At 46.0% G+C, this 19,239-nt stretch overlaps 1 protein-coding gene across 1 annotated transcript in view; it reads right to left on the bottom strand.

Moving 5' to 3' along the window:
• LOC142589613 (uncharacterized) overlaps window positions 1-19,239 on the bottom strand; it is a 31,580-nt gene that overhangs the window by 5,266 nt on the left and 7,075 nt on the right. The window contains exons 2-4 of the mRNA XM_075701115.1: window positions 9,460-9,688; window positions 6,669-6,867; window positions 823-945 (exon numbers count right to left, since the gene is read on the bottom strand). Coding sequence (XP_075557230.1) covers window positions 823-945; window positions 6,669-6,867; window positions 9,460-9,648 — 511 coding nt within the window. The 5' untranslated portion in view covers window positions 9,649-9,688. The remainder of the gene's footprint in view (window positions 1-822; window positions 946-6,668; window positions 6,868-9,459; window positions 9,689-19,239) is intronic.

Genomic DNA, 19,239 nt, shown 5'->3' with positions numbered 1-19,239 from the left:
GAAATCCCCATAACTTAATAAGAAAAGAATACGGACAAACATCCATAGTGCCCTAAACAATTACCTAAAAAAATTTGAGGGTTTACGTGTAAAAACCACGCTTTGATATTATTAGGCACGCCGAAGTTGGGGATTGGGCATTAATTTTGACCACCTGTGGACCACCTGGGTGCAGCTAAATCTAAGTACACGAGCATGTTTACAATTCGGCCCCATCGAAATGCGGCCGCCGCGGCCGGGGTCGAATTCGGAGCCTCGAACTCAGCCCCGCATCCAACGCCACAGCCAATGGCCTACCGCGGCGCGTTAAACAATTTACTATAATACTTGTTTCTAAGCAGCAATTTCGACACCAAGTAATAGCACACTGGCTCGCGCCGTTCCTGCAATCGCTGCGTCTGCCACACGGTAGCGCATCCAGAAGAAACGCTGTTGTTTATTTTTTACGAGCAACATTGTCATACCTAACCACATATTGGTACACGACGTCGGCAAATTTCGCTCAATGTCACCACTTCACGATAATGTCAATGACGCCGGAGGTCTGGAATCTCGAGACCAACTTTAGCACAGAATTAAAACATCTGGTCTCCCAACCTTGCCATTAGCTAAGCGTCGCCATTTGACGCGCGCGAAGCGTGTGCCGCAGTTTCTGCAACATCGAAGATATAAGTCGGTGCTCTGGTAAACTTAATTTTTTTCACAGGCTACTGCGTAGCGAGGCAACAGATCAAGTGCGCAACGAAGTTGCAGAACAAACACGATTTAAGCAGCAATGCTGCGCGAGGCATGCTCCAAGAGAAATGTAGGAGTGCAAATCACTGTCAAGCCAGGGCGAGCGAACGACGAGAGTGGAGATGCGCTCCTCATCCGAGGACGAGTAGTAGGAGATGCAGCCGCCAGGGGCGCTCTTGACTTCATTGCCTAGAAAGGCCAGGTCGTCTCCTGCGGCAAAAAGAAAGAAAGACGACGAAAACTCGGACCAAGTCGATTCTACATATTCCAAAGTAATCATATATACCTCATGTGCACTGCAGGACTAAGGTCTCTCCAATCAGACTCGAATTACCCATGTGGCCGCCGTTCAGGGTCCAGAGGTTCTTAGTACGCTCCACTACGTCGCAAATCTCACCCCCACGTCCTGGTGAGGTGTTCCCCACTCGCTGAGGACTGAGGGCCAGGTGTTGGTTGCAAGATCTACGAGGGAAGCAGTGGCCAAATACCACGCAAGGGAAGCCGATTCCCGTTCTGAAGAGGGAGTGTCTCTTTTTGAAGCACAGTGGGCCTTCCTAATTTTGGGTACGCCTAGACTACTGTAGCCCAACTGGCTCTCGGGTGGTTCTTATTCTGTTTTTGCTGGTCTCAGATGTCACTTCAAGCCTGAAAATTGTAGTGGTTTTGACGACGATTCGAACTTGGGACCTTGATTGGTGAGACCTCTATTCCTGGCAACCACCTTTCTTCCAGAAAAGAGTGTTGGAATCAATACAAGGGATAAAAATAGTTTAGGCAGCTTAACTAGGTTCGGCCCGCCGTGATGATACAGTAGTTACACCATATCGTCATTGTCGCATACCTAACAAGAAACATAGGACGAAGAGACATGGTAGAAATCATAGCAAATGGCGTGACATATTAAAAGGTATCGTGCCTATGATACAAGATTTGCAAAGAAGATATAAAAAAGATAAAGAAAGAAAGAAAGAAAGAAAGAAAGAAAGAAAGAAAGAAAGAAAGAAAGAAAGAAAGAAAGAAAGAAAGAAAGAAAGAAAGGAAAGGCCACCTTGTCAGCACTTCGTCAGAACTGCAAAAAGAGTTGGGATGACCATTGTTCGTTTTGCGGTTTGTTTAGCCGTCTACAGCGAGTGCTGCAACACAGCCACATAATTATTCGTTGGCGGCGACTTTGCGCAAGCGCGGTTATAGATATAACGCGTGATGGTTCTACATCATAGCTTCCTTCTAAGTCAGAAACATTATTGTTTGCGAGTACCAGAGGGTAATTGGCTTCCTTTCAAGTAAACTGATGAACAAACTCTTTAGCCTCCCTATATTATCGAGTAAGAAAACTTGAAAGATCATAAAGGCTAAATTTCTTTGTTAGTTACAGCTTAATAAAGAAAACAAATTAGATGGGCAGGCCATGCAACGGGTAGGGCAGATAACCAGTGGTCTATTAAAGTTACAGAATTAGTGCCAAGGACAGGCCGCCATTGGAATCTGAACTTTAACGTTAGATATAACTAGATAACGTTAGAACGTTATCTAGTGAGGCGAGTCTAGCAGTGTTATTGGAGGAATTAGAGGGTAGTAAATGGGATATAATAGGGCTCAGTGAGGTTAGGAGGACAAAAGAAGCATATACAGTGCTAAAAAGCGGACACGTACTGCGCTACCGGGGCTTAGCGGAGAGACGAGAACTGGGAGTCGGGTTCCTGATTAATAAAAGGATATAGCTGGTAACATACAGGAATTCTATAGCACTAACGAGAGGGTGGCAGGTCTTGTTGTGAAACTTAATAAGAGGTACAAATTGAAGGTAGTACAGGTCTACGCCCCTACATCCAGTCATGATTACCAGGAAGTCGAAAGCTTTTATGAAGACGTGGAATCGGCGATGGGTAAAGTCAAAACAAAATACACTATACTGATGGGCGACTTCAATGCCAGGATAAGCAAGAAGCATGCTGGAGACAAATCAGTGGGTGAATATGGCATAGGCTCTAGGAATAGCAGGGGAGAGTTATTAGTAGAGTTTGCAGAACAGAATAATATGCGGATAATGAATACCTTTTTCCGCAAGCGGGTTAGGTGAAAGTGGACGTGGAGGAGCCCGAACGGCGAGACTAGAAATGAAATCGACTTCATACTCTGCGCTAACCCTGGCATCATACAAGACGTAGACGTGCTCGGCAAGGTGCGCTGCAGTGACCATAGGATGGTAAGAACTCGAATTAGCCAAAACTTGAGGAGGGAACGGAAGAAACTGGTACATAAGAAGCCAATCAATGAGTTAGCGGTAAGAGGGAAACTAGAGGAATTCCGGATCAAGCTACAGAACAGGTATTCGGCTTTAACTCAAGAAGAGGACCTTAGTGTTGAAGCAATGAACGACAATCTTGTGGGCATTATTAAGGAGTGCGCATTAGAAGTCGGTGGTAACTCCGTTACACAGGAGACCAGTAAGCTATCGCAGGAGACGAAAGATCTGATCAAGAAACGCCAATGTATGATAGCCTCTAACCCTACAGCTGGAATAGAACTGGCAGAACTTTCTAAGTTAATCAACAAGCGTAAGACAGCTGACATAAGGAACTATAATATGGATAGAATTGAACATGCTCTCAGGAACGGAGGAAGCCTAAAAGCAGTGAAGAAGTAACTAGGAATAGGCAAGAATCACATGTATGCGTTAAGAGACAAAGCCGGCAATATCGTTACTAATATGGATGAGATAGTTCAAGTGGCTGAGGAGTTCTATAGAGATTTATACAGTACCAGTAACACCCACGACGATAATGTGAGAGAGAATAGTCTAGAGGAACTTGAAATCCCACAAGTAACGCCGGAAGAAGTAAAGAACACCTTGGGAGCTATGCAAAGGGGGAAGGCAGCTGGGGAGGATCAGGTAACAGCAGATTTGTTGAAGGATGGTGGGAAAATTGTCCTAGAAAAACTAGCCACCCTATATACACCATGCCTCATGACCTCGAACGTACTGGAATCTTGGAAGAACGCTAACCTAATCCTAATCCATAAGAAAGGGGACGCCAAAAACTTGAAAAATTAAAGACCGATCAGCTTACTGTCAGTTGCCTACAAACTATTTACTAAGGTAATCGCAAATAGAATCAGGAACACCTTAGACTCCTGTCAACAAAAGGACCAGGCAGGATTCCGTAAAGGCTACTCAACAATAGACCATATTCACACTTTCAATCAGGTGATAGAGAAATGTGCGGAATATAACCAACCCTTATATATAGCCTTCAGTGATTACGACAAAGCGTTTGATTCAGTCGAAACCTCAGCAGTCATGGAGGCATTACGGAATCAGGGGGTAGATGAGCCATATGTAAAGATACTGGAAGATATCTATAGCGGCTCCACAGCCACCGTAGTCCTCCACAAAGAAAGCAACAAAATCCCTATAAAGAAAGGCGTCAGACAGGGAGATACGATATCTCCAATGCTATTCACAGCATGTTTACAGGAGGTGTCCAGAGGCCTGGAGTGGGAAGAATTGGGGATAAAAGTTGATGGAGAATACCTTAGCAACTTGCGATTCGCTGATGATATTGCCTTGCTTAGTAACTCAGGAGACCAACTGCAATGCATGCTCACTGACCTGGAGAGGCAAAGCAGAAGGGTGGGACTAAAAATCAATCTGCAGAAGACTAAAGTAATGTTTAACAGTCTCGGAAGGGAACAGCAGTTTACGATAGGCAGCGAGGCACTGGAAGTAGTAAGGGAATACGTCTACTTAGGACAGGTAGTGACTGCTGATCCGGATCATGAGAGTGAAATAATCAGAAGAATAAGAATGGGCTGGGGTGCGTTTGGCAGGCATTCTCAAATCATGAACAGCAGGCTGCCACTATCCCTCAAGAGAAAAGTGTATAACAGCTGTGTCTTACCAGTACTCACGTACGGGGCAGAAACCTGGAGGCTTACGAAAAGGGTTCTACTGAAATTGAGGACGACGCAACGAGCTATGGAAAGAAGAATGATGGGTGTAACGTTAAGGGATAAGAAAAGAGCAGATTGGGTGAGGGAACAAACGCGGGTAAATGAGATCTTAGTTGAAATCAAGATAAAGAAATGGGGGGGGGGCGGGCATGGGCCGGACATGTAATGAGTAGGGAAGATAACCGATGGTCATTAAGGGTTACGGACTGGATTCCAAGGCAAGGGAAGCGTAGCAGGGGGCGGCAGAAAGATAGGTGGGATAACCAGGCTGATGATGATGATGATGATGATGATGATGATGATGATGATGATGATGATGATGATGATAATCGAAGCGCAGTAGCGGACTGCAATAAATTAGATGGGCTGATAAATTTAGAAAATTTGAAGGCCCAACTTGAAATCAGCCAGGACAGGACAGGGGTAATTGGAAATCGCTGGCAGAAGCCTTCGTCCTACAGTGTAGATAAAAATATGACCACGATGATAGTGGTGGTGGTGGTGGTGGTGTAGTGATGATGATGATGATGATGATGATGATGATGATGGCGATGAAATAAAACAGACCGTGAAGCAATGGAAAGCATAGGGGAAATCAACAGTTATGCTTAAAATGAAGTGCAGAAAAAGTAATAAAAAGGAAAATCAATGTGCACGAAAAATTGGACACCGGCAACGTTAAGGGCATTGATCATACTCCAACGTGTTGTTATCACTGGCTTTACTTAACAATAACATATAAGGAAAACATAGACGTTTCGCCACCTATGCGGGAGGCATCGTCAGTGCACAAATGGCAACAAATGAGAAACTACATCCTATTTATGTATAATACTGACGTAAACATCCGGCAGGGGGCCATGGTTACAATTGCATGCAGATTGATTGCGACGGATAAAACATGAGTACACAAATTTTCTTGGGCCCCATCGGTGTTCCCGTGCTAACGTGGCTACATTATCAAAATCGAACATGTGTCCTTTTGTTAAACAATGATCCACCAGTTCCGCCTTTGCACGCGTGGCATGGGTGGCTTTCGTGGCGTCCCTTAAGTGTTCCTTGAGTCTAGCACGACGTCGCCGCCCCGTCTCGCCAATGTAGCTGGCACCACCAGTCCGAGCAGTCAACCTTGTAGACGACACAACTTTGCTCGTCCGGAGGTGTGCGGTCCTTTGGCTTCGGGAACACATTTGCCAATGTGTACGAGGGTTTGAACACAGTTCGAACACTCAAAGGCTGTAAGGCCCTGCGCACTGCGTCTGATACACCGTGGACATAGGGCATGCACACAGAGGAAGCCAGCCTTCCGGCCTTGCTCTCGTGGGGTTTCTGCATGCGGCGTCGCGTATCATTGACAAAGCTCTTAGGGTAACTCCGTTTATGCAAAAAAGCGGCAACATTAGGGAATTCTTGCTCCCTCAAACTTGGCGTTGAGAACAGCGTATCGCAACGAGACAGGAGCGTACGTACCACGGCATGTTTGTGTTCTGTAGGGTGGTGAGTGTCAAAACTCAGTGCACTCCCACTATCGCAAGATTTGCAATATACGGCCGTCTCCACTCAACCTCCTTCGCTCCGACTTACCAGCACATCTAGAAAGGCTAGGCTGCTACTATTCTCTGTCTCGCATGTAAATTGAATGGCACGATGGACGCATTAGGCGCCTCGTGGATGGCATGCAGGTTTTTCTTTTCGACAATGACAAAAGTGTCATCTACATAGCGACAGTACATTTTGACAGGGAATGGCAAGGAAACAGGACTGCCCATCGAGACGCCTTGACCAACGTCACAAGCGGCATTGACCAGCGTCACAGACATGCTATTGTTTATATTGTTTTAAAGAAGAAACCGGCGAGGAAGCGCTATCTCACGGCGGACGCTGGTGCTTTGACGGTGACGTATACGGGGCGTTTGACGGCCGTGTAAAACCATGCCTAAAGTTGTCTGAACGGTGCCGAGTGAACGGTGGTCGTATACCGTCGAGCGTTGCGCAGATGCGGTGCACCCCGCCGTTGAGGTTGACCAGGAAGAGCGCCGACTCTCGCTGCGGCGGCGGTGGCGGCTGCACTCCACCGACGCCGCCACCGTCCGCCAGGCGGAGCACGTTGCGCGAGCGAGTCAGCGCCATGCCTCTCTGCCGGGCAAGCGAGGCCACGTGCTCCCCGTCGTACAGCACCTGCGACAAGCAGCGCCAGACTGGCGATCACAGTCCCCGTTCTTCGGCCACACTAGTTGCGAAAGTTCGTTTCGAAATCCGAGCATCGATCTATACAACGATCGTCAATGCAGACGGCGCACGTTCGTTCCGCTTGGCAGAGCTTCCTACTAAAATTCTCAGACGATGGGGGGCACTGACGCTATAGCGAAAACGGGAGATCAAAGTACGCCGGTCCAGCCAGCATGCGAACGACGAGTTCCCAGACTCGCAAGAAAGGCACTAAAGATCCCTACACGACAGAAACAATTCGGACATGCAGCGGGGTTACAAAAGCACTTGTGACGGTAACTTGCTTGTGTCACACCTCACAAATGCACAGACAAACAGCGCTGGTCTTGGCCATAGAGATCCGTACAATTAACTAGAGAAAAATTTAGCGCCAGTGTACAAGAGGGCTGCAGGCATGACAGTCCAGCTCGCATGAGAATTATCGCATGGGACTTGCTTACATGTCATCCTTTCGTTATCGCGTATCGTGCTAGGGCGTCCTATTAAACAAATGACGCCGTGAAGAATTATACCTTTAAAGCATTCCGCATTGCCAATGCATCACCAATAGAAATGCTGTGCCGTCATGTGCTGTAGGTGTCTTTTCCGACTCGGTGCCGTGTTATAGGCCTAGCAGCGTCAAAAGAAATAGATGATCACAATAATAATTAATGGCAAGATATCGCTTATACTTATTTCCCAGCGTGAGATGAGAAAAAGCAATGGCTGATTTTACAATTTATTTATTGCCGCCCGGACAGAGAGCAAGCATCAAGCGCGAATCCGGATCAAAGCCGGCAGGCTGGACGTGGTCTGGGTGTAGCCATGTTGGTTATCAATCACGGTAACCAGCAGTGGCCGCCACAGTGGTTTGAGATACAGAGCTAGCATGCGCAGTGAGCCTAACGTTTCACATATCGCGGTAAAGAATCAAATATGACGCGAAGCTAAACTCTCTTGTCTTGCCTCAGGGCCACTGAACTTAACCAGGCATTCTAGTTGTCTGTTAGCGTTTTATTTATTTATTTATTTATTTATTTATTTATTGTTTCTGTGCCCTTTGCTCGAGTGACTTCTGTATGTTTCGTACATTTGTACATTCCATGCAACATCCTTGTAGATTGGAGAGTATCATGCTATAGTAGTATGGCCAAGCAAAAATCTCCAGAACCCATTAAAGAACGTCTCTCTCTTTAGTTGTATTACGCGAAGCAGCAACGAGAGAAAGAGAGCTTTTATTGAAGGAAAGGCAGAGAGGCGGGCCTGAGCTAGTGTGATATCCAGCCTGCTTCTCCGCACAGATGTAAGAGGAGAAGGGAAATTAAGAAAATAAGACGGGATGAATGATGCTGACGACAGATTAGAGAGATGCCAGATGCCAGATTTTACAGCACTGCATGCTGCAACTGGCACGGGCCCACATCGTTGTTGTGAAAATGCTCCAGAACGTATCGCATATGTTGTCAAGCGACCCGTGACGCAAGGGAAAGGTTCTCAAAGACCTGCCGGACATCGATACGCGTCAAAAGGATAAGCTGCTGACTGGCAATCATTCGCGGGCGTACGGAACACGCATAAAGTCCTAGCTTCGTAAGCTATTACAGAAGAGCTGCAAAGAACGGCTGCAGTGCGGCAAGCAGCAGCAGAACGGACTTAGCAGCCGGCATTTAGAACTCGGAAAGAACCACGCCGCATAGAGTTCAGTAGAATAAATCTATGAAGTCACTGCGCGCTCCGCGGTGGCTCAGCGGCTTCGGTGTGAGTGGTTCGACTCTCGCATTCGGCCACATTGCGAAAGAAGGAAGTGCAAGAGCACTCGTTGTACATGCTTTGGGTGCACGTTCAAGAACCCCAGGTTCCTTGCAGCTGCTGATTGCTTGCAGACTGCAGGTTGTCCAAATTATTCCGGAACTGTCCATTATACCCTACGGATATTTTTTACCCATTCGCCACGTTGTGCATATGTGAATAGTTCTTCTTTATCCCCTTCTCCTGTTCTGATACCCTCTCCCTCCTCCACTGCTAACCGCGGCTCAGGTGTCTGCAGACCGCGCTGGACAGTTACTGTCAGCTGACTTCCATGAGCTGTCCAGCCCTTTGTGCCTTTATCGTGTTTCTGTGCTTTCTGACACACACCTCCCTACTTTTATTCTTACATTTCTACTTCCGGATCCCCCAGTGTAGGCTAGCAAACTGCATTTTCCACCCCTGATTAACCTTCTTGACTTTTTACTTTCCCTTCTTCCTTTTCTGAAGCCGGTCAGTTCGCAAGGTCGTATCCAGTTATGGCGTATTCGACTGGTTGTTTGTCAGTGGTCCCGAAGTGCTCCAGATGTAGTGTAAGGCAGTAGCTAAGCCTTACTGGGATCATAAGCAGGTTCCACTCGATATCATGAAGCCTGATTGTATCAGTCTATAAGCTTTATACAGGCTGCCCTATAAACCTTGTTATAGCACCTCGGCAGCACTGCCAGAGCCCTGTGAAGCCGAAAAGTGGAACATATATGCCACTAGAAAGAACTCCGAGCCTGGTACAACTCCCGAAGCACACCGATGCCTTACCAGCTCCCAGTGGTCGCTGAGGAACGCTAGCAGCAGACAAAGCGCTGATCCAAGGCTGAGGAACAGGGTTGCGCCTAAGTAGAAAGAAGTGGCATCGCAGCAGCCGCCTTGGTGCTGGTGGTGCGTAGTAGTGGTGCCCGCCATTTGGTGGCCACCATTCGGCGCCGAGATACTGCCACGAGGCTCCATAGCTGCTGCCCCGATGGCACCGCTCCGCTGACGTCACCTCCTGTACGAAACAACGCAAGTGCGTTAAAAGAAAACCTTCTGAAATGTATGGCAATAGGATCAACTGATACATAAAAGACAGCGAAGCTGAATAAGCGAGCTCTCACAGCCTTCTATGGAAGTACTGCGGGGCCGCGTTTCCGGCTTCGAGGGTTCCACCAGAGCCACCTAGAAAGATATACTAGGTGGCGTTGGTTCCACGTGGGCTGCGTTGCTGGACCACGCAGTCAGCTTTCATCACCGTAGCTGTACAAGCTCCTATAGCTGACCTCCAACGTGGAGCCGGTGAAACGCGACGGGAACGGCAAAAAAATTACGGCTTATTGGCAAAAAAAAAAAAAAAAACGACAACTGCGCGAGGAAGTTGTCTATTCGAGTGAAGTAAACGCAAGGTCACTTTTGTTTTATAATCATCGATAATTAAGAATGACGTTTCAAAGCCGAAATTCGGGACATCGACGCAAGTTGCAGCACTTCAACACTTTGCAAACGCTACCACCCGCCCGTGGTGTATACACTGCACCTGTCTGTTTAAAACGGCCAAACAAAAAGAAAGAAAGAAAGAAAGAAAGAAAGAAAGAAAGAAAGAAAGAAAGAAAGAAAGAAAGAAAGAAAGAAAGAAAGAAAGAAAGAAAGAAAGAAAGAAAGAAAGAAAGAAAGAAAGAACAGTGATGCTTATTTAAGCAGACACAAAGGAACCTGCAGTACGGTTCCCTTTTAAGCCGTAAGGTTTTCAGTCAAGAATATGGTTGACCTTGTTTTCCTCAATTCAACCTTTCTTTGGATTTAGCAAGCCGGAAACACCAACTTAATATTCGATATTAGATAAGTTCAAAAATCCGCACATTTTATGAAAATCGATGAATATACGATGCATTTGGTGTGCATCGATTGATAAACGATCACTGTGGACGCCTTCGTATCTATCTGAGTAGTAAACCGTTCTGGTATTGTAATTAGATGTTCCTTTTAACTGTGGTCCATACTGAACCTGGTGCGACGTAGCACCGTGTGTTTTCGCGACTTTCACTCTGTGAAGAACACCTCGCCTCTAGGTTTTTTGCTCACAAGTAAAAAAGGCACAAGTCCTGCCGGCGTCCCTGTACTGCTTGTGAGCAGGTAATCACGTGGGTTCACATCATTCCGGGGAGAATTATGGCGATGCCCAGGAAGCTATCCTTAGAAAGGCCTGTATGCCTGACTTCATTTATCGCTAGCATCACAGACCGATTAGCCCGAAAAACTTATTCGGCTATTTGCCGCAGCAAATTGCACAGTTGGCACTGTCGCAAAAATATGCCTCCGGCGCCCTGAGGCTGTAGGACATAAAAGTAGCGAAAGCATGACACACTTCGTTTAGACCTTACAGCTTCTGGCAAGAACAGACGAACGCGGAGCACACGCGTTCTTAACCAGTCATGGTACAAGAAAAAAGAAAAAAGGAAACAATCTTAACCGAACGTTTCAGTGGGCGACCAAACTCACGCGACTCACAAAAGGCATGCACAGCATCCTATGTACGTATATCTTCGTTTGCCGTGTGTCCCTGTTAACGTTAGCCAGGCTGGGACACGCCGTAATGGGAGACTCGGGAATAATTTAGGCCACCAGGGTTTATGAGACAGAAGGAAATTATGCAAAGTAATGGAGAAAATGATTGACGCGCGACTTCAATGGTGGTGTAATGAAACGAATGTGCTGTCCAACTACTTAGTAGGTTTTAGAAAACATAGATGCACAATGGATGCAATATTAGATATAGTAACCTGTGTGGAGCACGAGCGTACACGTGGGAACATGACTATGGCAGTATTCCTAGACATCAAGAGGGCATTTGACACTGTTAGTCACGTTCATGTTTTGCTAAGCGTGTTGGAACTTGGTCTGTCTGGCAGGTCCTTGCGATGGATTTCTGAATTTCTATCAGGTCACAAAATATTTGTTCAGACGGGTGAAGGAAAGAGTGCTGAACATGTTGTCAAACAAGGAGTACCACAGGGAAGCGTACTCAGCCCCTTCCTTTTTAACTGCGTCATGGCTGATTTAGCAAGAAGGCTGCCATCACAGTTAAAGTTTTCACTGTATGCAGATGATGTGTGTATTTGGACATCTGGGTCTAATGCCCAACTACTTCAAATGGCATTGCAAGACGGCATAAATATAATCAACAAATTTTTGAGAGAGAGAGGAATGGTACTATCACACGCAAAGACAGCTGTATTGCCCTTCACTCGAAGGCAGTTAAAAAATTTCACTCTTAATCTGGAAGGACACCCTCTAATGATTGTCACACAGCATCGATTTCTAGGCATAATACTTGATATGCAGCTATCCTGGGCACCCCACATAAAAAAACTCGAAAACGAGGTCAATGCCACAGTGACTGTACTTCGCAGACTTGCAGGCACATCATGGGGCGGATCAGTATCGTCCATGCTGACTGTTTACAATGCATTAATACGACAAAAAGTTGCGTATTCCGCGCCCATTTTACACGGACTTTTCCACACGTCAGAAGAGTGACTTCAAAGACTTTTAGCTAGAGGACTACGCCTATACCTAGGAGTTCCACGAGCGACTTCTAGTTCTCTTGTAATAGCTGAGGCTCGTCAATCACCATTTCCAGTTATGCGAACTACAGAAACATGCCGGCATTATTTCCGTCTTCAAACCCAGCATAAGAACCACCCATTGGCTCTAGACATAATGAAACGAGATAGAAGTTATGTTCATGTAGAAATTCAAGAAAATCTTCACATATTGCCAAGAAATGAATTTTGGAACTCAGACATCGAATATCCTCCATAGCTGCTTACAGTTCCAAAAATCGAATTGTCAGTAGATGGGATATTCAGCAAAAGAGACATGTTCATTCGAGCTGCTCAACAACTAGAACTGTACCAGATATATATGCGGTATTCAGGATACACACACGTCTATACAGATGGCTCCAGCACAGCAACCTCTTCAACTTCATCATTCATTATACCGCACCTCAACAAACAAGAATCATTTAAGTTATCTCGTGCGACTTCGTCGACAACGGCTGAACTGTTCGCAATCCTATGTGCGATAAAATTTATATTGTCAGTAAGAGATGCGCAAAAATGGGTAATTTTCAGCGATTCACAGGCGGCTCTAACATCACTCTGCAACACAAAGGGGAAAACATTCAGTGACAGTATAATATATGAAACACTTAAAAACCTCACAAAGGCAAGCGAAGCGAAACATGCAATAGCATTCCAGTGAATACCAGGGAATGGCGACATTCCTGGCAACACAGCAACCGATGAAGCAGCACGACAAGCGCACCTCAAAGATGATACGGCTCCGTTCCCAGTATCAAAGGATGAATTACGCTGCATTATAAGGACAACGTCTCTCAAAATGTCTAGAAACACTTGGTTTGACCAGAATTCTAAGAGCTCGGTCTTATACCATATTGATCCATTTATTGAATTCAAATTTTCATTGTCATTAGATAGAACTATGAAAACCCTTATTCATCGATTAAGGCTAGGCACTGCCTACACAAAGCATTTCTTTCACAGAATTGGCCGTGCGGAAACCCCCGAATGTGATTGTGGATTTGTAGACGAAGATATATATCACCTCCTTCTAGATTGCCCACATCACGACACACCAAGAAGCCGACTTAAATCAGCGCTTATTAAATTAGACCGCAGACCTTTCAGTTTAAGGAAACTTTTGGGCCCTTGGCCAACAACGGCCTTGCAGAAGAGAGCTTTAAAAGCCCTAAAGACTTTTCTTGAAGACAGCGCCATTGCTGGACGTTATTAGCGCTTTCATTGTTCCCTTCATTTCATTGTCACTGTATATATCCATCTGTTTGTGAATTATGTTATGTTGACTGTTCTGTTGTGACTGTATGTGATAATGCACTTACACGATGTATGTACCACCCGCTGACTAGACAATGTGTTATTAGGCGACAATATCTTTTGTACTTTTGAGACTTTCATCTACATAAGTGTGGAGACATTTACATTGTATATTGTATGTACCATGTGTTCCTTACGTCATAGTCTTCCTGTGGAAACGTTGGGTGATAAGTCCTGGTGCTTGTGTGAAAAAACTTTTTGATATGTAACCTTGAACCCTGTACGATGTATGACGGAACCACTCAAGAGATGAGGAGTAGCCGGCGCCTTAAACTGTGCGCCAACATCTCCTTATATCATATCAATAAAAAAAAGGAAAAGCTCCGGCGTTTGTGGCTTGATGTTTGCTGTCCCTTCCGCTTCAGCCAATATACGGGGTAATCATTTGAAAGTTCTCCGGAATTTCTTTTTAAAAATTGCCCGCTACAGATAACGTGATTCTAGTCCTTGAACTGGATTATTGAGAGGGGCGGACATTACCTGCAAGAGAAATCCGAACAAACATTCAACTAAATAAAAAGATTACTATAAACTTCTTAAAAAATTAGTTCACGACACATATTCCAATTTACGAATTGTAGCCGGTGAGGTTGCAAGACGTATCAAATTGGAATTAATTTGCATAATAACCACAGTTTGTAGATATGCTCCATCAGACTCTCCGTAAAAATGGACTGTTGCTCCACTTACCTTTTTAATAAAGCACCTTTTCTTATCAACTGAAGCACAAAAGCAACTGGAACGCCCATGTATTTTGTCCCACACTTTGGAAATTAATATGTCGAATATGGTGATCCTGCAGATTCATTTCAAATGGGTACTTCTTGCAAATTCGCCGGGAATACAATCTATAAATTGCAATATGGGCCGCAAGGTAATCATATATGAAGCATTTTTTTTTTGCTAATTAGGCGAATATGTGTTTTGATTTCTCGTGCTAGCGATGCCCGCTTCTTCGAATAATCCAGATCAAGAGCAAGAATTATGCGACTTATCACAGGTGATTTAAAAAAAGAAATACCTGAAATTTAAAAATCACCACCCCGTGTATGCACATAGCTCACGCCGGCAGCGGAACGCTGTGCTGGCTCCACTAATAATATTTGGGGTTTTACGTGCCGAAACCACTTTATGATTATGAGGCACACCGTAGTGGAGGACTCCGGAAATTTTGACCACCTGGGGTTCTTTAACGTGCACCTAAATCTAAGCACACGGGTGTTTTCGCATTTCGCCCCTATCGAAATGTGGCCGCCGTGGCCGGGATTCGATCCCGCGACGTCGTGCTCAGCAGCCCAACACCATAGCCACTGAGCAACCACGGCGGGTGTGCTGGCGCCACTGCAGAGCCGATTGAAGAGACCGCGGTTCACTAAGACCGAAGCGGCGCGTCCACTTTCCTGCAGCCAAAGCCACAGTGGACGCCTCTGTGTGGAGAGCTTCTAAACCTACGCGCATGTTCCGTCGATACCGCGTCAGCACGGCGGCGACACGAACGTCCCGCGGGTGTTCGTACAGTTGCTAGCGCAATAAAATGCCCCTAGAAGAGCGTCCTGCTGGCCTACTTGGCGTATTGGATAAACGCCCACGATCTCAAAGCCGTAACACACGCACAAACACACGCACAAACACACGCACACACATACACGCACATACTGATAAATAGATGTAAGGACAAAGATTTCTCCCCGTCTGCTCCTTGTCGATTTACATACTCTGTGGTGCTGAAAAGATGGACGTCAATCCGTTACTCCATCCTTCTCCATTTGTATGCGTGCAGAGTCGAGTATAGAGCAGCTGAAATGTTCCCTCTAAGAACAAATAGATTGCTGACAACTCATTTACGCAGAAGTATGACTGATTGTACCGCATTTGAGTCCGTCTTCCAGAGTTATAGCATGTAGAGTGCGTTCGCTCTCGCGATGAAGTGCGTTCATTCACTCTGCACATGTCACAGCAGTGAGAACACGATCCATCGCATTCAATGACAATTTCGTTTTGTCGAGACAGCACTAAACATGCGGCAAAGGGACTATGGAGTTCACTCTAATAAGGACAAAAATCTTTCTGTCGATTTAAAAGAGGACTAAAAGCGCACTTATTACGGACAGACTGGCTATGGAAGGCTTATTGCATCAGCGTGCACTTTTCCATGAGTGCTCTTGGAATGATACTGAAAGTATTGTCATCTTTCTATACAACTATGTGGATTTTTTTCTTATGCTTTAATGTAATACCTTGTTGCTGTTAAACCCTTGTTATTCTTTGTAATCCATTCTGTACGTATTTAACTTTATTAACTTTCGTTTGTTTTTATATACAACATAATTGCTCTTCGACTGCTCCTTCGACTCGTTGACTAGAAGGTTCCGATACAGCCTTTGACTATGGGACCTCCTTCTGTATACGAAATTTTCGCAACTTTACTTAAATGCCTAATAATAAATTCGAATTCTAAAATTGTGGTTCTGACAGCGTAAAATAGAGTTGAATTTACCCTGAATACAAACTACATACATCAGATCTGACTGATAAAGCATTCTTTCAAAACATTGTTCTCGCTGATTTCGGCGAAACACGTTGATTGATAAAAGATGGAGTGACGGCGACATTTTCGTGCTTTCAATTTCGGCAGCACGTCAGCTCGACCGCACACGGGTTTCAAATTACCCTTTCGCATTGGGGCCGTTGCGGCGCAATACGCTCTCCAAAGTTACGAAGTTCAGTTACTGGCTCGTGCAGTCAGTCGTTATCGATCACTAATTAACTAGTCCCGCACAGGCGCAGTCAAAATAGATGACGTCACGGCGATAAGCTATGGGCAATTTAATACGGCGGCACCACCCGTCTTCCGTTCTTGAGCCTCTTATCAAGCCTCGTATATAGAGCAGCCTTTTTCTTTTATTTTTCCATTGTTTAAGTGCGATTTAGAAATACAGAACAGCCTATTTTCTTTTTAGCGTCCCTTTGGACACAGAACAAGCGGTCGCTTCATAATATGGTCGTCAGCACTCCTTCTGTTCGTAGAGTATATGAATGACTCGGACAATTCTTCCTTTCTTTCTTCTTTGCATTATCTACTGTTTATTTCTTCTTCGGAGTAAGGGGTGTGCGAAGGAGTAGTAGCGTGAGAAGAAGCGAACGAGCGGTTGATCACACTCGCTGCCCGGAATGGCGGTTGTGACCACGGTACCCCGGGAGGAGGAGGGGGAGTGCGGCGGGGGGGGGGGGGCGCACTGTACTCTCTGCAATCACGCTGCGCACGTACTACTCACTACACACACGGATCGTGCGTCGCTTCCACACAGCCGTCGCGCCGCAAGGACCCCGAGGCGAGCGCGTGGCGTATCGATTTGGAAGCCGAGGGTGCCACCACGCGTTCTGGCCCTTCACCACTCGCCCGTACCTGCACTCTCTCTCTCTCTCTCTCGCCCACTATTCTGGCACAGCGCCCTCGACACCCTCGGCTTGGCCGCGACCTTCGACGCAAACGGCCATCACGCACAGCCGACCCGACTGGCCGTCACCCAGTCAGGGGGTGCAGACCGCGGCCCAGTTAGCACGCCGGTCGGCCTGGACACGCTCTCTGTATATGTGGAAGCACGCGTCTGGACAAAGTTGTCTTATCGCTCACTTTCATTTCAATTTACCCCCTATCGCGTATATGTTTCAAGTAGTGCGACAACAAGTAGTGCAACAAGAAACTGCGGCAAAAATCAACTCAGGATGACTGTCGGCAATAATGCGATTAGCACTGAAGCAGTGTAGTGACACGCCGCCGCTGAAACGCGTCATGTATACACATACTCGTAAACGAGATATCAACGAATTGTCACTTTATATACATGATGCTGAATACATGCAAGTGCATGAAAGTTATGTACAAGTGATGACATGGCAACTGCCATTTACATAACTAAGTAGTGATGGCATAAAATGATTAGTCAATCGGCTCGGTGGAGGAGCCAGGACAGCCTTCTGCCGTCCGCAGCTGGCATTACGCTCGAGCGTCGTCTGCAAGCACGATATTTTCAAGCGTTACTGCTGAGATTCTTTCTGTACGCGCTGGCCTAATGGGAATGTCAAGCAGTAAAAATCAAGCTAAAGTTATCTAATGTTTTACTGGGTGCTAACTGACGCCTATGGTTTCCCACGGGTCTCGTCTCGTGCGCTATCGAGGATGGATGGATGGATGATACGGTCGACCCCTTTGAAACGGGGCGGTGGTTTGATCTTTGTCCTTATTTTGATAATGTCTTACCCATCCTTTTTTTTTTTTACAAACAAAATAATACCATGGATCAAACTTTCTGAACCATTACGGTACGCCTCCGTTGTTTGTCGTCTACCTACTCTGTGGTCTCCCTACGATATGAAACCTACAAATATGCGATCTGAAATGTTTAAGTCCACGTGACCTATAAGCATGGCTACTTCGACAAACGGAGAACACTGTGAAACCTAACCGAACTTTAGTGCGTCCGTGATGGTGAATTCATATATAAGCACATAAAAGTTACGTAACATCCATGACCTACAATATGTAATTTACTTATAGCGCAGTGATGTGGATAGATGGTAGGGGATTGAAGATGGCGTATCTACAAAGGAATTCACATGCACACTAGAGCGGGCACACACGGAACTCACGAGTGCGTATACATTTTAAATACCTTCAACGAGCATATTTGATGGCCTGACTACGAGAACTAGGCTGGTCGAGAACTAAGCCGCACGCGTCTGTCAGCTATATAGACAGGAAGCTGTATATATCGCTGTATATATCGCTGTCTATATCACTGTATATAACGTAATCATGACCCAGAGCCTGGAGTAGCACGTCAGGCGAACAGCCAGGCTAACATCTCCAACAAATCACTAAAGCTTGTTTCTCTCTCTCTCTCTCTTCCAGCCCAATAACAATTCCTTCGACGGAAACGATAGCAGTTCCGATTAAACCCGAAACAGAGCGCGGCGACAGTGCCCTTAAAGGCCAACTACCCCGCAGGCACCGCTTGCGCCACACACCAAAGGCCCCCGCCGCAACAATATTCACGCGAAGCCAGCGCGTGAGCAACTGACCAGACGTACTATAAGTCCACGGACATCAGAAATCAAGGAAGGGCTTGAATTTCGAGTACTTGGAGGTATGTGATACCCACGTGTGAGCCGACATTATATGCGCATTGTCTTAAGTTCTGACTTATGTCGCACTCAAGCTTGTTATTCGTGATTCTCGTGAAACCGCCAGTGCGCTGGACCCGCACCTTTCAGGCGGGTCGTGTACTTGGTATAGAGATCATCGAAATGTTACCTAATCTTAATCGTCTGTTAGAAAATAATGCTTTTCCAAGCGCATAAAATTAAGATTGTTGATTTGGGCATTTGGGCTGTGGTGTAAAGCATAAAATCGCTACTAAGCTGTAGATGCAGTGTAGTCTTTATATATTTCAGTCTATTTGCGAGCTTGTTTCAGGCTTGGGAAAAAGCTTTTCTGTAGCTCGTAAAGACCGTTTTATCGGCGAGGAGGAACGTAGCCTCGAACCAGCGCGCCGCTCTCCTCCTCGCACCGGTATATATGTGCGGATAGCCGATTCTCCCATCCGCAAGATGTTCGGAACGGCCGGTAACGGTGTCATTGCGAATT

Source organism: Dermacentor variabilis, chromosome 8, assembly GCF_050947875.1.
Source record: "Dermacentor variabilis isolate Ectoservices chromosome 8, ASM5094787v1, whole genome shotgun sequence".
Taxonomy (NCBI): domain Eukaryota; kingdom Metazoa; phylum Arthropoda; class Arachnida; order Ixodida; family Ixodidae; genus Dermacentor; species Dermacentor variabilis.
The sequence above is the reverse complement of the archived record's forward strand: the minus strand, read 5'-3'. Positions and strand labels throughout refer to the sequence as shown.